Raw genomic sequence first — 22,163 nt, 5'->3', positions numbered from 1 at the left:
TGACCTGCACACGGCAATGCTGTTTCCACTACAACCAACAGAGAGCGACTTCACTCCACACAGAGTCCATTATCCCAACTGAGAGCTGAGCGAGGACAGTTTCTGTTTATCCTCACTGTCAGACCAGAATCTCATCGTACTTTTCATTTAGCTAATTCAGGCTATGTGAATGTTTGATTCAAGGCCCACATAATGCATTACGGACGCACACACGTTTATCAGAATCAGAAATGCTTTATTTATCTCCGAGGATAAGTTATTTTGTTTCAGTTGCTCACTTTGCACATCAGGACATAAAAGGAATAGAAATAATAATAGAAAATTGGTAAGTAGAGAAAATATGAAAAAAATATAGAAATGTATAAACATTAAAAGGAGTGTGGATATATGCAGTAGGCTATTTAACAGAGTTAAGGATAAATGCAGATGAAACACTGTGAGATATTAGGCGGCATCAATTTATATATTTGTTATTTTATAATTTAGGTAATCCCATTATGAGGTCCTACGCATAAAATACTAAAGTATACAACATAACTATCTACAGTATATATATGTACTGCAGTACTGTCCAGATTTGGACACATCAACTAATTTCATGGGTTTCACTTAATCTGGGGGGGGGTGATTAGGGAGGGGTTTACGTAGCACATCTCAATCCAATTGGCTGATTTCCCTGTCCGTCGAAAGGATCTTGTCTGTGATTGGCTCTCGTCTCTAACACCTCGGAAGTGTCATTTTTAGACTTGAGCAAAACTTCGGCGAATCTAACGGTGGTGTGGCGCGGCGGCTGCGAGCTGATTCACAACTTTCGGGAAAGAAATGGCCACCAGAAAGCACTAAAACAGGTACGTTTGAAAACATTTCTCCGAGAATTTGAACCTCACCGATTAACTTAGCCGTTGATTTCTTTCGTAGTTAAAGGGAGTGTTGTGTTTGCGCTCTCCAAGCACGACCAGAGAGGTTCATTGTCTTTTTGGCCACAAGCTAGCCCCAACTTTCCTCCTCATGTTTTGTAAGGTTATTGAGAAAAGGTTACGACAAACTCCGTTAAAATGTGGTAATGTGGTCTCGCTAACTGGCCCGTTTCTTAAATAAACTCTCCACTGACTCAGTAGCACTATTTCAGTCTCACGTACAGCTGTTAACTGACAGCTTTTTTGCTAGTTGCTAGTTATTGTCATCTTCTCCAAAATACATCGTTAAGTGCAGCGGGGACCATCTGTTGAAGTTGATATTTCGTGGATAAATGTTTTGCTTAGTGAATAGCTTGTACGCCGAATTTATTGAAATACATTATTCATTTAAGAAACATCTTATTTGTATTACTTTGATGTATCTGGGTTCCGCTGACATGATCGCCAACTTAAAAATATGAGATTTCTTAATGGAGTTTGGGAGTAGCTCCCACAATACGCCAGATACATTAATATTATCAGGGCTTAAATATGAGATATTAGCGTGAATAATTGCATTTTAGATTATGGACTTCGAAATGAGACTGTAAGGCAGCTCCAGTGTTGGTGGGTAGAAATTTGTTGATGTTGAAAATAAACTACAAAATACGGAAGTTGCTGTAAGCGAGTTTAGACATGTCTAATGTCTCCTGTTGTCTCTTCTTGTCAGTGGTCTAATAATAATAACCTGGGTTTGCACTCGAGTGCCTTTCATAACTTTCCTGTTAGTCAGAGCATGTGCAGCATGCATCAAAGAGTTGCATGCATCCTCCTAGCTGATGACATTTATATGAAAATTCACATTGGGTCAAAACAATATGAAGCATTCAAGTGCTTAAGAACGTCAAAACAAAGTGTAATTTTTGCGTTATTATTAGCTTCAGCTCCTCTGTAGATTTTTCAAGTTAGTTGCATGAGAATACAGTTTGTGTCCACTGATATATATAAAATGTTAAATGCTTCAAAAACGTTGAAATAGAAGCTAGTATGCACAAGGAAATTGAGAAATAACATTAAAACACAGAATCATGAACCGGAATAAACAAGCACAAAAAAAAAGCAGTACAACAAAACCTTTAATGACATCTGTTTGATCAGTCAATATTCGTTGTTTCTAGCGTTGGAAATATGTCAAATTATATGGCTTTTCCTGCCTCATACAAAGTTCCTTTAACACTTTCCCCCCCAGGCAGGACTTGTTTTTGTCACTGCATTTTTAGGAAACCGTAAACGGTCTGAAAGACCTGTGAAAAGCGGGACAGTAGGACATCATCCCTCCATCCATGCATGTTGACCTAAATACTCTGAAAAGCAGGCTGCTGACAACAGTTCCACTCAACTTAACATTTACACAATCACACACAATTACACATCACAAGCATACAAGACATAAAGACAAAGGACATGTCAGTTAGGTTGTTTCCAGCCACACCCGTATCATATAGGCAAGAGATGTTCTGTGTTATAGGAAAACCGGCTTAACGTTTGCTTGGTAAAGTGCCCGGCATTCACTTTGAGTCTTTAGCAGTTTTTTGGAGAGAAAGAGGGATTATAAACCACAGGATTAAAGAGAGATGGAGAGAGTGCCAGCACCCTCTTTTAGAGGATGAAAAAGAAAATGTTGTGGGTGGCTTTAATGGATGGACTAAAGGCTGCTGTTCTGCAGTTTCTTACCAGAAAGAAAGGAGTCAGAGAGGGCGGAGGATCAGTATCTTAGGTCCATGTTGTTCTTATGTCACAGCGGGCGAGCGACTGCATGCCTGCATAATTCTGTGACGCTACGTTTGCATTCATGTTTGTATAAATACTGGGGTTTTGTTTGTCGTGGTTTGTAACAGTAGAGCCGTTTTATCGGAATCAGAATCGGCTTTATTGCCAAATAGGTTTACAAAAACAAGAAATTTGCTCTGGTCATTTGGTGCTGAACAATAAACACAAAAAATGTAAATCTAAAAATATGAAAATGACAGGATATACAAACTGTAATAGAATAATAAAAAGAATGTGGCAGTTATTTACATTTGATTATTGGTTGTGTTTGTGTGGGATCTGATCATAATATTCTGAGACAATCATTTTAGGACGTTTTAATTACACCACAAATTCTTTGATGAATGTATATAGTGTATTAATGCTGAAACAATTAGTCGATTTAATTTGTATTTTTAGAATCAAATGAAATCTGCAAATATTTTGAGAATCTATTAACTGTTTCGGTCAGTTTTTAGCCAAAACATCAGCTGGTTCTAGCTTCTTAAACGTGAGGATTTGCTGCTTTTTTTTTTTGTCATATGTGACAGTACATGAAATATCTTTGGGTTTTGGACTGCTGATTGACAAAAGAAGACATTTGAGGTTTGTTGCGTTGTGCTTTGGGAAATTCTAATATGCATTTTCACAGTTATTGAACATTTCAGTTTGCCTTCTTTGATCATTAGTTGCAGCAATAGACTGTATAAATGAAGTGGAAGTAGTCACCGTGACGTCACCCGTTGCTTTGTGGACTACTGTTTTGAAGCCTCGAGTTTGGACAAGAGGCACGAGTTAGCTAGCTTGGTTAGCAAGGTGTATCTTTAATTCACATTAACTGTGATTTTAACCGGGATGCTAATTTTGGCTTGCGAAAAACAGGCTTAGAACAAAAAGTTCTCACTGGAAAACAATGAACAGCCAACCCAACGGCGCTGGTCAAATCTACACAGAGCAGAGGATACGAGTTGCCTCCAGCCTGATTTACATGCTGCCGTCATAGGAACATGTCAATCGTAAGGTAGCCCGCCCTAAACCGTGTTCTGTTTTATGGTCTACTTTCCTCTAAATGGGACCATAATTTACTAAATGAACATCATGCTGTGTTGAAGAAGACATGAAACTAGCGACTGGGACCATAAAGTCATTAGGAAAGTGTTTACTGAGGGAATAAATCAGCTGAGAAGTAGAAACATTTTCTCATAGACTTCAATACAATCACTTCTTTTTTGCAACCAGGGTCGCCCCCTGCTGGCCGTTAGAGAGAATGCAGGTTTAAGTTACTTCAGCGTTGGCTTCACTTTTCAGACCCGGAGGTTGCCGTGTGGTTGCAGCCGTACAGTCTAGTCACTCAAAGTACATTAATATTGTTTGGTCTAATTTTGGATGACATATTTGTGGTATTTTTGGTAAGTCTGCATCATATATTATTACATAAGGACAATTTCCCTACACTGCACTTGCACGGTTTTAAAATGGTAGAGGAAGGATTTCCAACACAATCAATGGTTTTAGTCGTAAATCGTCAGCAGTTTGACATTTAGGGAAATACACTTGTTGTTGTTGATCATTTAGGGCTGCAATGAATGTTTAAGTTTCTTATAGTGTAACATAAGATGCCCTCCTATGCTACATGATGATACTGTATGTAGCAGAAGATGCCTGTCTGTGACTTCCTCTTTAGATGCTGTACAGGAAGCGTGGCCGACCGCAGCGAGGGCCAGGTTGTGTCACTACTTTCGGTTCTGAGGAGGACGTGGAAAAAGGAAATTTACTTTTAAGCCTTCATTTACCTGTAGCTAAAGTTAATTACTGCTAATGGTGGCTAGTTAGCTCAGTTATCCTCGCAGCTAAAGGTCCCATTAGCTATCTGAGTCTGCCCTGGATTAGGAACTCTGAGCCTGTTATAAAAGTTGTGTGTTTTTTTGAGGGGCTGCATTAAGGGCCAGTATACGATAAATGCAAAGCTACTCTAGTTGAATCCCAGAATAAAATATAGAGCTAGAAATGAGCGCCTTGTAATGCAAGTTTGCTTTTAACACTCAATGTGAGGTGTGTGGTGTTGCAGCACCTTTGATTGTTCTCAAGTCTTGAACCCAGACCCAGGACGCTTCAGAGTTAATATTCAGAAGTTTGCAGCAGAAAATATTAGAGTTTTATCAGTTAAAACCAATGAGAAGTACCCCGACTTTATTACTTTAATTAATTTAGTTTTATATACCGTTGGAAAAGTGTTTCTGTGAGTCACGTTACCGTAGATGTTCAGTTGCAAACTCTTAGAAAGCCCTTTTAGAAGCAGTCTGCAGGTTGTGTGTTTGTGACTGCGGTGACATTAACTTTGATGTTGTTATAGCTGGCAGAGCTAGACACACCTTAATTGTTGGTGTTATGTTGTTCTTTGCTATCAGTGTTCCCATACACACACACACACACACACACACACACACACACACACACAGCTTTAACATTAACGTGCAGCCAAAATAACCAAATGCAGCATTATTTTAGTGATCTTTGATAATACATGCTAAGGTCAAAGGAAGGAGCTTATCAACTGATTTTACATAACCTGCTGGGCTGAGTGTATCATTGAGTTAACTCTGGGGTCAGTACTGTATAAAGAGTGCACCTATTTGTGGGGGGGTTGTTGTTGCAAAGAAGGTTTATGTTGTATCAGAGTTGGGCCACAGCGAGCAGTCCTTATTTAAATAGTATATAAAGGTCAGTATATGTTTTATCCCATGCTGTTGCATACTGAAAGTCAAGCTTAAAGTTTATTGGTATTGTTAACTGATTGGTTGGTTGGTTTCGGGCTGGTGGCGGTAGGAAGTGGTTTGCGCACCGTAGTCGTTGCTACACATCCTATTCAGTCAGAATGCTCTTCAGCCTGTGTGGTACCTTGTAGTTTTTAATTAAGATTTTCTATACTGAAACACACGTGTACACCGTGAACAGTTCCCATCTTACGGAAGTGGTTTGGTTCGGGACCACTCGAATCTACGCTGAGGTACAGGTGCTGGAAACAAAAACTAAATCTGACAACCAGGAACAGCAAACATAAGTCAAAATAAAGAGCAAAAAAGATATACCTTTCATATAATGTATGCCTAGCCGATTCAATTGAAGGTAATTTCCTTGTTTTATAGTTTTAAACTTTCATTAGCAGTGTTAAAAAGTTTATTGGTCAGTACTGAAACCTTCTCATAAACGTCCTGCTTCCCTTTTTGTACATATGTTGCTGAACCCAATATGTGATACATGGTCTGCTGGTCTTTTTCCAAAAATAATGCAATTGATTTATTAGCATGCAAAAGACACACATCATTATTCGTTCACTTTTGGTGAGCTTGTTGTGATATTTGGGGTGAACGGTAAAATAAAAAAAAGGCTGGGTCCCCCGCACACATTTTTATTCTTCTCATGACGCATTGTAGAGAATACAGAGCAGTCTCACACAGGTGTAATGATAACCCAAATTCAGCAACTATTCAATATATTTTAATTAAGATACACTTTCAACAAGCATCTTAACAAATGTTAGTTACACTAAACCGATCGAATCAACTATTATAAGTACAGCGGATCAATACAACCCTGTCCTCTAGGAATGACATTTGTTTTGCTCTGATTATGTTCACTGGCAAAATGTTTTTGTATAGTAGTTGTCCCTTCTTTTTTTATTTACCTAGGTTGCACCTCTGGGATTAATACTTTGTATTTTCTTAAAGTTTTGCTTCACCAAATTATAAAACAACATGTTTTATCACTTAACTTGTAAGTGTTTTTTTCTGCTGCTGCTACTTCACTGCAGCAGCAGTATGAAGCAGTTCCATTAAAACTGTATGAACAAAGAGAAAAAATTAAATAATAAACAGTAATTTTACCAGTTCCTGAGCTGATACATTTTGCTCTGCAGTCTTTTTACACTCGGTGAACTCCAAGTAAAGTTTGTTTTTTCCTGGTTTCAGGTTTTCTTGCGTGCATTTTGTAAATATTCTTCTCCTGTGTTAGTGTCAGGAGGCGGGAGGATGTCTGTGGAGGTGGACTTGTTGCTGCAGGAGGCGAAAGAAAGCATCGAGGCGGCCCAGAACTACCGCAGTGAACTCCAGCAGCGCCTGCAGGGCCTCAACCAGGCCCGCAAACAGGTACCACAAGTTTGTTCACACCTTGTGTAACATCACTTGGATTAACTTCTTCTGTTTAGGAAAAATGTCATGCTTCTGAGGTAGGGTTTCCTCCATGAGAACCATCTTTGTCTGTTTGACACACACTCAGATAGGCCGGGGCAATGTGAAGTGTGTTAGCCTCTGACCCTACACAATCCCAGGAGAGTATATTCTTTCTCTCTCTGTTATCTTTTCCTTCCTCCTGCTGTCTAGATTTACCCCTAAAACAATGCTGCTATTTCCTGTTGCTACGGTAAGACAGCGAGCCTTAGAGGAGACATGAAGGAAGACATAAGAGACGAGAGGGACCCAGCCAGATGGTCATGCGCAAACACAAGGCTGGGACTCCATTTAAATTGATCAATAACTGTTTATACACTGTATTGTCTTCACTGCAGTTACTTTGACTGGGTATCATTTAAATGTCTCTCCATTTTTCGTTCGTCCAACATTCTTCGGCTACTGGTTCGGCTGCAGACTTTTACTCTTGCTATTATTGGCATTTATGTCTTCTAACAACAAACAGTGTTGAATCTGAATGGTTTTACTGTCACTGATAGAAACCACGAACATCTCGTATCAGAACTTACGTGTATCACGATTATTAACACAATTATTGATTGACTTACGAAACATTATGCAAATAAATGCTTCATTTTTTAAAAATGATTATGTATCATCCAAAATCCAAAAAGCGTTGTGCATGATTTTTACAGGAATGTTTAGAGGTTAAAACAACTAAACGCACATTAAGTGGCCATTCAAGCACACTGGGCATGCGCTTGCCGGTGTAAACGGGAAGCAGATTGTTTACTCCGCAGCTGCAGAAGATTCGGCTAAAGAATAAAGTACCGCTAGAGATGAACGCAGAACAGCGATGGTGAAAGCCACAGCAGAGATTTCTTTGGATGGATCGACAACGATCCTGGAGATTTGAAACCCAAAAGGGGTCAGCAGCGTTTTCAGACTTCTTTGTTTAAGGTATTTGGATTTGCAGTTTTAGTCTGAACAGCAGGTGTAAACATAGCAAAAGTGCTGCGTTTTAAAACGAAGTCGTGAAAACCCCATCTGAGAAGACTTTTATATAAATATGATTCAGTGCAGATAGTATAGAAACACAAAACAGTGTGTAGTGATACCAGCCAGCGTAGGATCTCACTAAATTTGTCTGGGGACCCCTGGACCACGTTTTCAGAGCCACTGCTTAAACCACTGTTGGTTTTTAATCCAAACCTGAACTGGTCTAAAGACCTAGTTTCTATGGTGATGACCTTTAGATTAATGTAAAACTAAATTTGAATAATCTTTTTTTGTAAGTAGTTCTTACTGATTTGCTTTAAAGCTTACCTACTTGGCTTCCCTGATGCTTTCACAACGGTTGTTTTGTTTCGCTCAGTCGATCAGTGGCGATAGGAATATTTTTACATTTTGGGAAATGCGCTTATTTGCATTCATGTCAGGAGTTATATCAGAACATAGACACCACTCAAAATGTGAAGCTACACCCGGCAGTTTAGCTTAGCATAAAGACTGGAAACAGGGGGAGACAGCTAGCCTGGCTCTGTCTGAAGGTAATAAAGTCCACCTAGCAGCACCTCTAAACCTCACTAATTAACATGTGGTATCTTGTTTGCTTAATGTGCACAAAAACTGAAGTGTAAACATGACAGTTTGTGTTTTTACAGGGGTTTATGTGCAGGACTGTTTCTTATCCAGGTGTAGTGACATCCTGGAGTATTATCATCACTGATCAACTTAATTTAATATCTAAAATACTGTTGTTTTTTTTTAATTGCTAACAAGCATCTATCTTCATACAGTCTGCTTTAACAACATGAATCATGGCCAAATGGTTGTTCTCACCTCGACAAACCACCAAAACACTTGTCAGACACATGTCTTAAAATTAGATCCTTCAACCAAAACACTTGCAACACAACGTCCCTCATAACAAAAAAACACTAAAGACAGGCAGGATTATACAGGAAGGATTTTTATTCTTTGAATTTTGAATGATTTTTCACATTAATATTAGAATAACAACTTTTCACTTCATTGACTCTACTAAAGCTAATGTTACAAGAATGGTATTTTTCTAAATCTTTGCACAAAGTAATTTACTAGTGAAGAAATAAAATTCTATGGCTGCAATAATACAGTAATTACACTGAAGCCGCCCCGTTTTGTCTGTTTGGTAACGAGACTGCTCTAAAAACAGGACACCTGTTTTAGCTGAAATCGCAATCACCTGTGTTATGTGAATAATAATTATTTCTATAGATTTTCTATAAATTGTAATACTGGTGCTGCAGAAACATTCTGCAACAGTTTGCATCTGTTTTGGACTATTTTCAGCGGCGGTTGAATCCACATGTGGAGCTCTAGAGAGTATTTGGGGCAGCAGGACGGTGTATGTGGGACTGAGTCCGAATAAACTGCAGTGTGTGTGTGTGTGTGTGTGTGTGTGTGTGTTCATGGAGATGAAGGAACATGTGACCCTGTGCAGGAGTGACGCTCACTGATGGGTGTTTAATAGTTTCTGGCTTAGAGGAAGAACATACTGTAGAGTTTATCAGGTTTTGGATACACTAACACCGCTACTACTACTACTACTACTACTACTACTACTACTACTACTAAGCAGTATATCACAGACAGTGCTAGCACAGACTCAGTGACAAGTAGCTCGCCAGGAAGCTTACTGGTTTACCATCAGTGGTAGAAGCCGTGTTTCAGTTCCCCTTTGCAGAGCGCACACGCACACACACACACACACACACACACACACACACACACAAGCACACACACAAGCATTTCACAATGAGTGTACAGAAGGGGCAGTAGAGAGATAGCAGGAAACGGAAGGCCGATTGACAACTGCTGCACTGATAAAGTACGGACGGTATGACTATGAGAATGAAAACGCACACTGTATGTGTGTGTGTGCGTGCGTGTGTGTGAGTGTGCGTTGAGCAGACACAGGACGTTTTCCACTGGAGCCAACGCATCACTTCCTGATGACTATCAGTGCGACACAGACAGCTGATGATCAATATTTTGGGATTTGTAAAATAATAGTCAAACTAAAAATACGACCTGACGCCATCAAACCGTTTGTCAGAGGAGGGGACGATCTGACATCGGGCCAATGTTTGGATGACTCCTCTTCCAGGACAAGATGCCGCAGTGATACCATTGTCTGAGTTTTCAAACACACACACACACACACACACACACACACACACACACACACACACAATCTGCTTTCTCACTCTCATTGTGTGTGTGTGTGTGTGTTTCATGTTTTTATATCCCAGTGGGGACTTCAACCTGGATGCACACTTACTGATGGGGACTCGTGTCACCGTGGGCAGAGATGATAGGTTTAAGGTTCAGGTTAAAATTAGGGCTATGGTTAAGCGTGTAGTTGTGATGGTTAATGTTAAAGTAAGGGGCTCGGGAATGCATTATGTCAATGAGATGTCCCCACGGGGATGGAGGAGGAGATGTGTGTGGTGTGTAATGTTTCCTGGATTCTTTTAATGTGGGAATGAGCCATCCCTGCTGTGGGAAAGAGTCGGGTTATGAGACAGAAACACCACCACATACTCAGTCCATGATAATGTAATATATGATGGAACAGCTGGGATTGGGCGGAGGGAGTCTCACACAACATAAGTTATTTTGTGTGTGTGTGTGTGTGTGTGTGTGTGTGAGAGAGAGAGACTTTTGAAGCCATTACAGAGCACTTTTCTAATGTGTCCAAGATAGATGCAAAAAATCACCGTTTGCAGACACTGTTCTGCTGAATTGTGTCCCTGCACATCCACTCCATCTGTAGCTGACCTCTTAGAAAAGGCAACAAACGGTCTGACGTGCTGTGAGTGTTTCTGTCACTCGTTTAACAGCGTTTTTGATTCTGGTCTTTTCATGAGATTTGCTGAGCTGCCATTGGTGATCTGTATTCTCTTTGAAATGTTAACTAGCCAGAGCCCCTAGTTGTCTGTCCAAGTGAAACATGTACAAATAAGCTTTTTGGATGTGTCTCAAAAGGTTCTTCTAAATAAATTATTTGATTGTTTTCCAACATATTCGATTCTCAATGCTGAAAATGTCCAAATATAAGCCATCGTGACATTGTGACAGCACGTTGTCTACATGGCTTCCTTGATTTTTTTGTGAACAGGAAATCTGACTGTACCAACTTTCATTGTAAAAGCTAGTATCGCCTTCCCGAGAGCCCTCAGCTAAACATTGTATTCAGTGTACTGACACAAAACGAGAGTTATTTTAGTACTGAAGTAATGACTTACTGCAGTATTTATCTGTGGTTGTACAAGGTTTGAAACTGTAAAATGTAAAGCAGAATGGAGATGCTTTTTAACAGCCAACACTCGTTTCAAAGAAACCTTCACCGTTTATTTTTTGTACCTTATTTATTTATTTATTTATTTTTCCTCTTTTCTGTGTTCTACAGGTCCGAGGCAGCTCGGGTCAGGCCCGCGAGGCTCTCCGGCGGCACTTTGCGGAGCTGCAGGCGGCAGCAGGTCGGCTGCTGACGGAGCGTTTGACCGCTCTGCTGGCTGAGGTGGACGCCATCGAGGCAGACAGCGTCAAACCGCTAGATGACTGCCAGAGCCTCATTGAGCACGGGGTGGGCCAGGCTGACGAGCTGCTGAGAGAAGGTGGGCCTTTGAAATACAACGTTTACATGTCTGCCGTTCGACTTTTTCTTGGTTTTTAAGGAAGGAGCAAATGAATGCTTATTTTCCACTTGTTAGCCACAGCTTTTTGCTGTTTATACGTGATAATAAAATATAATCTTTGGGTTTTGGACTCTTGGAGGAGCAAAACAAGACATGTTCACAAGTCACTTTGGCACTTCGGCAGACATATTTTTGACCAAATGATTTTTGATTCATCAACAGTGAAAAAGTAAATTGTAGCATCCCTACCTCTGACCAAATGTTACCCTCATTTCCAATCAAACGGATCATAGATGTGTTAAAATATAGTCTCTGCGTCTCCAGGAGAGGCAGCTCTGCGTTGTGGTCTTGGGGAGAAGGAGGACCAACTGGGCAGTTTCACCAAGAAGGCCATGCACATCCAGCTGGACAGGTAGGACAGAGACAGCCTGTGTAACTGCAAGTGTTTCCATCCACGGAGCAAAACAAATCTGCTGTGTGCAATAATATTCCATGATCAATAACAATAAAAGCACAGGTGACTAACCTGTACAGTGATTCTGCTACTTCATGTTGTTTTAAATGAACAGGGTGATGTTATTCAACTGTAACTGGTTCTTTGTGTTCCAGTTTACCAGAGGTACCAGCGCTGGTGGACGTGCCGTGTGTTTCAGCCCAGCTGGATGACTCCCTGCTGGGTCTGCTGAGGGACCGGGTGTCCCGCCACGGCTCCGTCTCCTCCCACCCGCCCGTCCAGATCGACGAGCTGCAGGAGAGACCGGGCGGCATCCTGGTCCGCTGGTGTAAGGTCAGCTAAGGGGAAGTGGCAGAAACGGAAAACATACTCTCATACATACTTAACATGGTGACGTTAATGTAAAACACTGTAATGATTATCACATGTGTGCATCAGGTGGATGAGGACTTTGCTGCAGCAGATTATCGGCTGCAGTACCGGCGGTCTGGCAGCGGGGGGAGCCAGTATGAGGACGCCTACATCGGTCGGGACTGTGAGTTCCTGGTACTCCACCTCGACCCTCACGTTGACTATCTGTTTAGGGCCTGCGCCCGCGGGGAGGGTCGCACAGAGTGGAGCCCCTGGAGCATCCCGCAGACAGGATACACCACACTCGCACCACATGGTAGGTGAAGACTCAGCGGCCTTATCTGACCCGTGAAGTTAGGTAGCTACGTTTATTGTCACAATATAACTAATATATAAGTTATAGAGTGAAATTGAGTTTTTAACTCCCTTCTGCTACATAGCAGACAATATTACATTAAAGAGGTGGTGTTATGCTCATTTTCAGGTTCAAAATCTGATTTAGGGGTTGTACCAGAACAGGTTTACATGGTTTCATTTTCAAAAAAACACCATATTTTTAGTCATACTGCAAATTGCTGCAGCTCCTCTTTTCACCCTGTGTTGAAGGCTTCGTTTTAGCTGTGGAGTGATACATCTTGCCTCTACATGATCTTTGTTGGGAGTTGCACATGTGCAATTCCTAGTTAAGGACTACTAGCCAATCAGAAGCAGAGAAGGGCGGGTCAGCGAGAAGCCGGTAAACAGCTTAGATTCAGCTGTAGGCTACATGTTGACGACCAGCTCGGCAACATGTAGCCTGGAGCGAGAGTTTCAGAGTGGTGAGTTATTAATGTGTAACAAAAGTATCTTTCATCCATAAAGTTTTAACTGAGCTCTGCCTCTACATCACAGGAACAACTTCATGTCCACTGACTGCTGGAGGGTAGCTAGTGTTTGGAAGGGAGATGAGAGCTGTGTGCTGCAGCTCACTGTTTTTCCCCCCGGTGTTTTTGAGGGCGTGTCGGAATAGCCGATCAGCGAGCATTATGACACGCATTTTCATTGTGACGTCACAAGAAAGGGAAGTAAAGGCTGGACTACAAACAAGCTGTTTTCAGTCAGCTCAGAGCAGAGTTTTCTGTGGGAGATGGGAACTCCCTTGGGGCTTTTTCTTTGCAAACCTGTTACATGCACAAAAAAGGTATGTAACTCAATAAAGGAGAGGGGAAAAAGCCAAAAAACATAATACCACCTCTTTAATACAGAATAAATTATGAAAAATGATAAACAGAAATAAACTATAATCAATGGAGCAGTGAGAGGATGAATTTGAGTTTAAGAGTCTGATAGCTTTGGGGGGGGAAGCTGCTCAGCAGTCTGGTGATGCGGCAGCAGAAACTTCTAAATCTCTTCCCAGAAGGCAGCAGGGTGAACAGGCTGTGGCTGGGTGGGTACTGTCCTTTAGTATCCTTTGGGCTCTGCTTAGGCACCACACCTCACCAGTATCACTGACGCTCGGGAGACGGTACCAGTTTTAATCGTCCCGCTGCAGAGCCTGGTCCTGGGCCGTGCACATCCTACGCCAGTTAGTGATGTTTCCAGTCTACATGTTTTCTATGGCTCCTCTGTAAAAGCTGACAAGAACTTGGCGCAGGAATTGACCCTTCGCTAAGCCCCCTTAGTTACTGTTGCTAAGTCCGACAAACTGTTGGCGCTGCCACTGTCTATTACTGCACTCCCTGGAGAAATATTGTACAATTAGTTGGAAAAAGCGCTTTCAGAAAGAAGCAGACAGTTTTGCAGTTGCGTTATAGATTTGAAGGCTGTCAAACGTGAAAAAAATGAAAGATCCCCAACAACTGAGACAAAACACAATGACATGAACGATCAACACTGTTCCTGTAAAACTGGGTCGGCCTCAATTCATTATTACAATCGTTAAAAGCAGAACAGTAGGGCTTTATTACGTTACGTACAGTAGGAAGTTAGCTAGCGTTAGCTAACTAACATCACATTAGGAACAACCCACAGCCGACATTTTTCTGGATTTATTTTAGGTTTTAGAATGAGAATAAATTGTACTTCTCCTTTCAACCTCTTCGGGTAGCGACTACAATTATTACAAGTGCTGCAGAAACAGATTTGACCAGATCTTGGAAAATTACAGCCAAAAAAAGCTAGAAAACGACTCTTTTTGCATTAGAGTCAATGGAGCGCAGCCATGAAAGTGTCGGACCTCAGTTAGAGTGAGTCATATACTGCGCTGTGATTGGCCAGCTGTGTATTTGGGGCGTGGCTTAGCGAAGGGTCAATTTGACCTCCTTAAGCTTCCTCAAGAAATACCGTTGTTTCTGAGCTTTCTTCACCACCGTGGAGATGTGAGACGACCGCGTCAGGTTCTCTGTGAGGCTGATTCACAGGAACTTGAAACTGTTCAGCTGCTCCAGCTCAGCACCGCTGATGTAGACAGGAGTGTGTGTTTGTATCTCCTTCTTCCTAAGAGGTCTGCACTATAACTTGTTTATGGGGTGGAAATGGCGCTAGAGTGGCGGAAATATTATCGTCATCGAAAATCTTTGTGGATCGACCCATCCAAGCCACTGACCAATCTTTAATTTAATTTTCCATCTGGTTTGGTGGGGAATAGCAGACAGTATCATCATGGGGGCAACATGTGCCAGCACCTCTCTTAAATCTTTACAGTATATAATTCTGAAACCCTTAATTGCTGCAGATTAGAAATACGAACCCACTGACCCCTGATCCTTTCATCTGTCTCTGTGTCTGTCACATCTGTAAGCAGACAGATGTGTGCGTCCTTCAGACTCACCCAGAGAGTTTTATTATCAACAATATAACTCCCTTAACCTACGTGTGTTAATAAGCTCTGTGTGTGTTTCTGGTCTCTCATCATCCAGAGTGGTGTCCGGGCACCGAGGGCTACATCCTGAGCAGCAGGAGAAACATCGCTCTGCGCAATGACTCCTCCCAAACCCGCTGCTCCGTCCTCTACTCCAACGCACCCACCTACTTCTGTGGCCAGACACTGACCTTCAAGTACAAACACACACACACACACACACATAAAGAAACAACACTGACCCACTCAGATACTGATTTATGTACGCCTGGCAACGGGCAGATTATACCAGTTATGTTGAATTTATCTCTACCTTTGGATTATAGACGTGTAAACTTTTCTTTTGTCCTGGATTCTTTATGTAAATAGTTTACGGTAATCTAACTGGCGTTTCTAACTGTGTGTGTGTAGGATCGCTGCAGCAGGTCCAATGGATCGGGGTGACTGTCTGGGCGTGTGCGTGGACAACCAGAGTGGGGCAGAGTCACTTCAGAGAGACCAGGCCGTCTGCATTTCCACCAATGGTACGCCGACACAGTGTCATTTTATCTTTTCAGGGACAAAGCAGTGATAATCATTCACAGCAAGTGAAAATCCAGCTGAACCTGAGTTAAATATTAAGTTTACGTGTAAACACTTAGTATTTTCGCACCTCACACGTAGCATTGTTCAGTACTTTCACTACAACTTTAGGAAGTCGATCAAAAGCTTGTTGCAGGTTTACTTTACGCAGTGCAGTGACGGATTTTAAGAGACTTATAATAAGCTGTTTATTGAGGAGAAAGTAATATAAGTTTTCTAGCGAGACGAGGATGGCTGTCTCGCCCATAAATATGGTCATGAATAATAACAACACAAACAAAAGGCGTTTGCTGAAGTCAGCAGCTGAGCTTTGCTAGTAGTCATTGCTATCTTAAGTGAAGGCTGCATAAAATCACCCTCATTTAATCTAATTAACTGTACAGCACCAATGGTGGAAGGTAACTAAGTACATTTACTCAAGTACTGTACTTAAGTACAAATCTGTGGTACTCGAGTATTTTCTTTTCATGCCGCTGTTCTACTTTTACTTTCTACGCTCTGGGCAATTGTAAAAACATTTCTCACAATTTTATGATGTTTTCAAATTGATTGATGGTGAATTTAATCAGCAGATTAATCCATAATGACAAACATCATTAACTGCAGTCAGATACAAAATACTCGTTTTCGTCAGACGAAACTAAACGAAATATATTCGTCAACGACCTTTTTTTCCCCGTGATTAAAACGAGGCGAAGACGAGACGGCAACAATGTCCTTAGACGCCGACTGTGACTATGTTAACATGCAAAAATGACGAGACTAAAATGTAATTATCAGTTTTTGTGTAATAAATTAAAAATATTTTCTACCTCTAAATTTTCACTCAAACAGTGTGTTGATTCAGCGTAGAGTATTTTTTTCTTCCTGTGCTGTGAATGCTAACCACCTGGGAATTGATGTAAATTATACTAATGAGTTAGAAAAGACTAAAATGATGACTAAAAAAGATTTTCTTTTGACTAAAATCAGACAACACCCAGACTAAAAGTTGACTAAAAATATAGTATGCAGTGGACTAAATATGACAAAAACTAACAAGGACATTTGACACAGGACTAAGACTAAATTTTAAAATGGCTGACAAAATTAACACAGTGCTTATACTTTTAGTCCTTTAATACCTACATGCGTTTACTTAAGTAACATTTCCAATGCAGTACTTGTAACACTTAAGTGAAGGATGTGAATACTCCATCCACCACTGCACAGCACCAAGTGTGTATGTCAGTGTCATCATTAATGGACAGGGATGTATTCTGAAAATGTAAATATTAAAGAAAATCTTCTCTGGCTCTGTTAAATTAGTCTCCACCATTTTACCAACATGGCAACATTTTATCAGGAGCGACGTACACCTGCTCAGAGGAGGTGTCAACACCTGTGGGCTCGTGCATGCACTTCCTGCTAGGGGCTTTGGTCCCTATTCCACTGATCTAGAGGTGACAATGTCACCAGAAATGTGGAAATGCGCCAGCAAAGGCCGGGGAGGTGAAGACTACTGGCTAGTGAACACGCATGTTTGACTTTGCAAATGTTTTATGAGGAAGGAAATGCATTCACCATTTTTGTTTGACTCACACAGTGAGTTTTGTTTTGCTTTAAAACTCAACACTTTAACAAGAGTTTGTAGTTTACACTGAAGGATTTTATATTAATTAAAGGATATGAGTGGTTCATTGACTGCTGGTGTTATAAAGGTCAGTAAAACTATTAATTGAAGTGATGTAACGGTTGTGTGTCGATGTTCAGGTGCTGTATTTGTCAACGGTAAAGAGATGACCAACCAGCTGCCCGCCATCACCCTGGGCTCCGCTGTGACCTTTGACATGGAGGTGGTGAACCTGTTTCCCATCAGCAACAACAACCTGAGCGAGGGCGGCAACTTCAAGCTGAGGGTGACCATCGGCTCGGGGAATCGGGAGGTGGTGTTTGACTGGCTGGTGGACCAGGCGGTGGACTGCCTCTTCTTTGGCTGCTCTTTCGTCCACTCCGGCTGGAAAGTGCTCGTGTTTTAAGAGCGCTCAACTTTAAAACGAGTGACGCAAAAATTGACCGTTTTAATCTGCTGGAGTTTAGGAGCTCGGCCAGCTTAAGTTTTTCCTCTTCTGTCGTTTTTTCCTCTCACACCTGAGCCACTTACAGGGCGACACGTCTGGGACCAGACCACAGTGACAAAGCAACAGCTGCGAGCTCACACTGGAAGGCTCAAGCAGAAGTAAAACTTTGTAAAACACAGCAGACTCTTCTGTCCTGCAGGCCCCGTAACCTTTGAGCCAAAGCTAAAGTTTAATTTCTGTTAGGAGAAGAGCTTGAACTTGTTAAAACTGTAGTTCATATGAAGACTACATACACAAAAAACAAACCTGATGTGTTGCATTTATCAGTTTTACTTCTGCTAATTCAGCTTGTTTCTTTGAGAGGCACGGATTCAGTGTGTTTACATGCACTTACGATAAGTAGCTGGGTTACTGGCGGCTCTGTTGTAGAACAAATCTGGTTTGTGTAATCAGAGAATAGATTTCTGCTGGTGAAAAAGCTTTTTAATATCTGGGTTTCTAACCAGACCTCAGAGAGGGTGAAGTCGCGCTGTGACCACAGAGTAGTGCGAAGAAACGCCCATTTGAAGCTTTTAGTTTGTGCAAAGCAATTTCCTTTCTCTGTAACCTGATTTCTCTGAGCAGATTGTTTTTCTCGTGTGCATGTAAACGCACTGACTGTGACTGGGAGCCCCTCCGGGAGGAAATGTGATTGATCCTTGTGTTTCCAGACTCTTTGTGTAAACCCTGTCAGTGTGGACCTCCTCCAGCAGAAACTGGCTGCAACAGTGATCCTGCTCGTCTTCAGGGAGCCACGTTAGAGGGCTGATATTTGTGTTCTGCACAGCTTCTTGGCTTTTAGTGTAGTTGGATCCTCGGGCCTTCTTACAAGGTTGGCCATTGTTTACAGCTTTTTTAAACGTTTTTATTTGCCGTCTTCCTCGCTGTGGTGAAGAGTTGTAGTTGGCTGTTGATCTATGCATCGTCTTAATTTAGCTGTAGTACACAACCTGTCAGGACACACAATGATAGATAAGTTGTTATCTTTTTTTTTTTTTTGGGAGCAGCAGGAAAGCAAAGACGGGCGCGTTACAATCAGCCTCTTTAAAGGAGTAAATTGTTGAACCTGCTTGTCTTGTTTAGCCTAACAAATAATCCGTCACTGTGAAAGTCACAAGATGTCTTGTATGTTTCTTCGCAAAGAAATGTCTCTTCAAATGTAATGACACAGGAAATCTCGGCCCCCCATAGCCTGTTGTCTTTAAAATAAACATGTCATTATCTCAACATAACAAAGGGATTTCTTACTATCATGACTTTCTAATGTTTAATATTGTAACCAGATATACTCAGATCTCAAGGTGATCGTCCGAGATGCTGAGGGAAGACTTATCCAGAGATGATAATCACGTACGTTGAGTTAATGTCACAATTGAATCTTTATCTAAACTAAATCTTGAGCTTAAAGATTCATTCTTGATATTAAAAATAGTAGTTTGACTAAAAACGTGTGGATGAAAGCTCCCGCTTGTTAAGTCAATGTTATCTCAAACCCAAATCTTGATATAACTAAAACTATTTTACTGTCTGCAGGTAGCTTTCGACTTTTTTTTTAGCTCCCTCTGACGGGACAGACGGAGCTCCCGGCCGAAGACATGAACTTTGTTTTTGGCTGAACTTTCGCCTTTAAAATAATCAACTGTTACTTTTGAATTACTTTTGCATTGACAATCCTAAAATTATTTTCAAGAGCATGTTAACTACATGATAGTTATTGATTAATCTGTGAGGAACTAATGAGCCTCGTTCAGTCCAGTTACACAGTCTGACTTATCAATGCATGATGGCTGCTGTTATTAAGAGTGGGATTAATGTGAGTTAACAGAATTAATACAAAATATTGTAAAAAAAAAATATATATATGTTTGACCTGAGAAAAACAGAAAGACAAGGCTTTGATAACGTGGAGCTTCAAATCAGACAGGAAGTCAGTCTCATTTCCTCCCTTGTTCTTCAAATACTTTTGTGGGTCCTGTAGAGTAAAAGAAAAACTGTTTATATCTAAATGAGAAGTTCAGTCGGTTATTTTTAAACAAGAACAAGTTCTTAGCTTCTGTGATGTGATGTTGCCGTCCAATTATTGAGTTAATTCTATGAGCACTTTCAAAAAGTTGCCATTAGGGCTGCGATAATGAGGATAAAATCTAGCAGGTACACCTATAACATGTTGGAAATGTCTCGTTTTGTTCATCAAATGGTCAAAAATACAAATATGTTCTAGATTAAACAGAAAAGCAACAACTCCTCACATCTGAGGAGCTGGACCCAGAGAATATTTGGCATTTTTACTTAAAAAATGTTCTTACTTTCATTAATCAATCATCAGAATAGTCGAGTAATTGACAAATCGCTTCTGCAGTTAGCCAACAAAGACACTGAGAGGAACATTACTTGTTCTGTTCTCAAGATCCTCTTCTGCTTAGATGTTTTGTGGCGTCACTGCACCCGGCAGCCGGTCACCAACAAAAAATTCCAGATTGTAAACTTCTACAGTATTTTTATTTTGTACGAATGAAACAAACAAGATCCGAAGTGTAACGTGCCGTTTCCCTCCTGCCTCCAGTTTTTTTATGACGTGAGAGTCATAATCTTCACACCTCACTTTCAGCAAGAAAGCAAATGTAACCGTATAACCCAAAATGTCTGTTCCTTCAATGACAAAGCTGTTGTACTTTTGTTTTGGCAACACACAATGTACTTTCTTGGAAAAATCCCAAGAGCATTTCAAACTCTGGTAACATCACGATGTTCTATTACGGCAGTCACCATGTTACTTTCATGAATTTATTTGTCTGCTGTCAAGTTTTATGCAACATTGTCAGTTATTTGAAAAATATTTTGTGAATCCACTCCAGCCGTGCTTAATGTCTGTACAACATGTCCGCCCTTGCGAGGTCTGGGTGAAAGCATTCTGTCTTTCTGTGGGGTTTTCACAACATTTTGTTTCTCCTACTGAGAATAAACATTTCTTGTGTTTTTCCCTGCACACACAGTGGACTGCTGTTGATAACACAGGAAGCTGTCATGGGACGCGTTTCACTTTAAAAATCAGCTCCATTTCAACCAACCAGCACGTCTACTTCAGCTCTTTTAACAACGTTCCTCAGAGACGTTTTACTTGTTTTTCAGCTGATCTGAGGTCAGTGTCTTTGTGGAGGACAGTGGAACCTTGGATGGTTTCAGTTGATGGTACAGATTCCCTGAAACCAGTGAACACAACCTGACTTTCTTCTTCTTGCCTGAAGGAGTGAAAGAAAAAACAAAACAAAACAGTGACTCCTGCAGGTCAAAGTGTCGCATTGCATTTGTTCTCACAGCTGTCATCCTTGATATTTTGTTCAATAAAAGGTCAAACTAAAGTGATGAGTTTGTGATGAAATGGGGTCTTGTTCGCAGTGGTCATGTGGTGTCTGTATTTTTCCCTCTGAAGAATGTGATTTAATTGTGACAGTTCAAGAACAATGAATGTGTTTGTTCGTATGTCTTCGCCTCACTTTTGTCACAGTTCTTTGAAAATATAATAGTTTGATTAAATTTATGTGTTGCAGTTTCTTTCTGTAACCACCGGGGGCACTTGCTAGGTTAACAGCACTACATGAAGGTATCCTTACCTGTGAAATTAAAGTATACAGCGACAGTATTTATCATTATTATCATGAGAAAGGATTTCATGTTTTTTTTTAATTAAAATTAATCAAAGTAGCGTCAATGCAGAGACTAAAATTTTCTGACAATATTTTCAAAATTATTTCCACATTCTACAGTGGGAATAACATTTAAAGTTGGTAATACACTGCTAAAAAAAAAATAAAAGGGAACACTAAGATAACATCCTAGATCTGAATTAATGAAATAGTCTAAATACTCCTTTCTTTACATAGTTGAATGTGCTGACGACAAAAAAAAAAACAAAACACAAATTATCAATGGAAATCAAATTTAATCAACCCAGGTCTGGATTTGGAGTCACACTCAAAATCAAAGTGGAAAACCAAACTACAGGCCGATCCAACTGTGATGTAATGTCCTTAAAACAAGTCAAAATGAGTCTCAGTAGTGTGTGTGGCCTCCACGTGCCTGTATGACCTCCCTACAACGCCTGGGCATGCTCCTGATGAGGTGGCGGATGGCCCTCATACCACCCTCGTGGAGTCTGTTTCTGACCGTTTGAGCAGACACATGCACATTTGTGGCCTGCTGGAGGTCATTTTGCAGGGCTCTGGCAGTGCTCCTCCTGCACCGCCAGCATTCAAAAGTGACC

General features: G+C 40.9%; 1 protein-coding gene across 1 annotated transcript; it reads left to right on the top strand.

Moving 5' to 3' along the window:
* Nucleotides 1-736: 736 nt before the first annotated feature.
* LOC119894971 (cytokine receptor-like factor 3) lies at nucleotides 737-21,261 on the top strand. The gene is made up of 9 exons (XM_038707701.1): nucleotides 737-848; nucleotides 6,717-6,850; nucleotides 11,349-11,556; nucleotides 11,902-11,989; nucleotides 12,187-12,364; nucleotides 12,470-12,698; nucleotides 15,280-15,418; nucleotides 15,633-15,745; nucleotides 17,556-21,261. Exons 2-9 carry the CDS (start codon nucleotides 6,734-6,736, stop codon nucleotides 17,819-17,821), a joined length of 1,338 nt encoding a protein of 445 aa, XP_038563629.1. The 5' UTR covers nucleotides 737-848; nucleotides 6,717-6,733; the 3' UTR covers nucleotides 17,822-21,261.
* The last annotated feature ends 902 nt before the right edge of the window (nucleotides 21,262-22,163 follow it).

The sequence above is a fragment of the Micropterus salmoides genome, unplaced genomic scaffold (assembly GCF_014851395.1).
Source record: "Micropterus salmoides isolate LMB-PRFRI ecotype aquatic unplaced genomic scaffold, ASM1485139v1 Ms_hic_scaffold_10, whole genome shotgun sequence".
Lineage (NCBI taxonomy): Eukaryota > Metazoa > Chordata > Actinopteri > Centrarchiformes > Centrarchidae > Micropterus > Micropterus salmoides.
Note: the sequence above shows the minus strand (reverse complement) of the source record. Positions and strands in the feature narration are given on the sequence as shown.

What these genes read in the sequence shown, in the direction of transcription:
- LOC119894971 (XM_038707701.1), top strand. Translation starts at nt 6,734, where the DNA reads ATGTCTGTGGAGGTGGACTTGTTGCTGCAGGAGGCGAAAGAAAGCATC. An exon ending in TCCTGGTCCGCTGGTGTAAG is followed by an intron (nt 12,365 to 12,469) that starts GTCAGCTAAGGG and finishes TGTGTGCATCAG; the next exon opens with GTGGATGAGGACTTTGCTGC. An exon ending in CACCACACTCGCACCACATG is followed by an intron (nt 12,699 to 15,279) that starts GTAGGTGAAGAC and finishes CTCATCATCCAG; the next exon opens with AGTGGTGTCCGGGCACCGAG.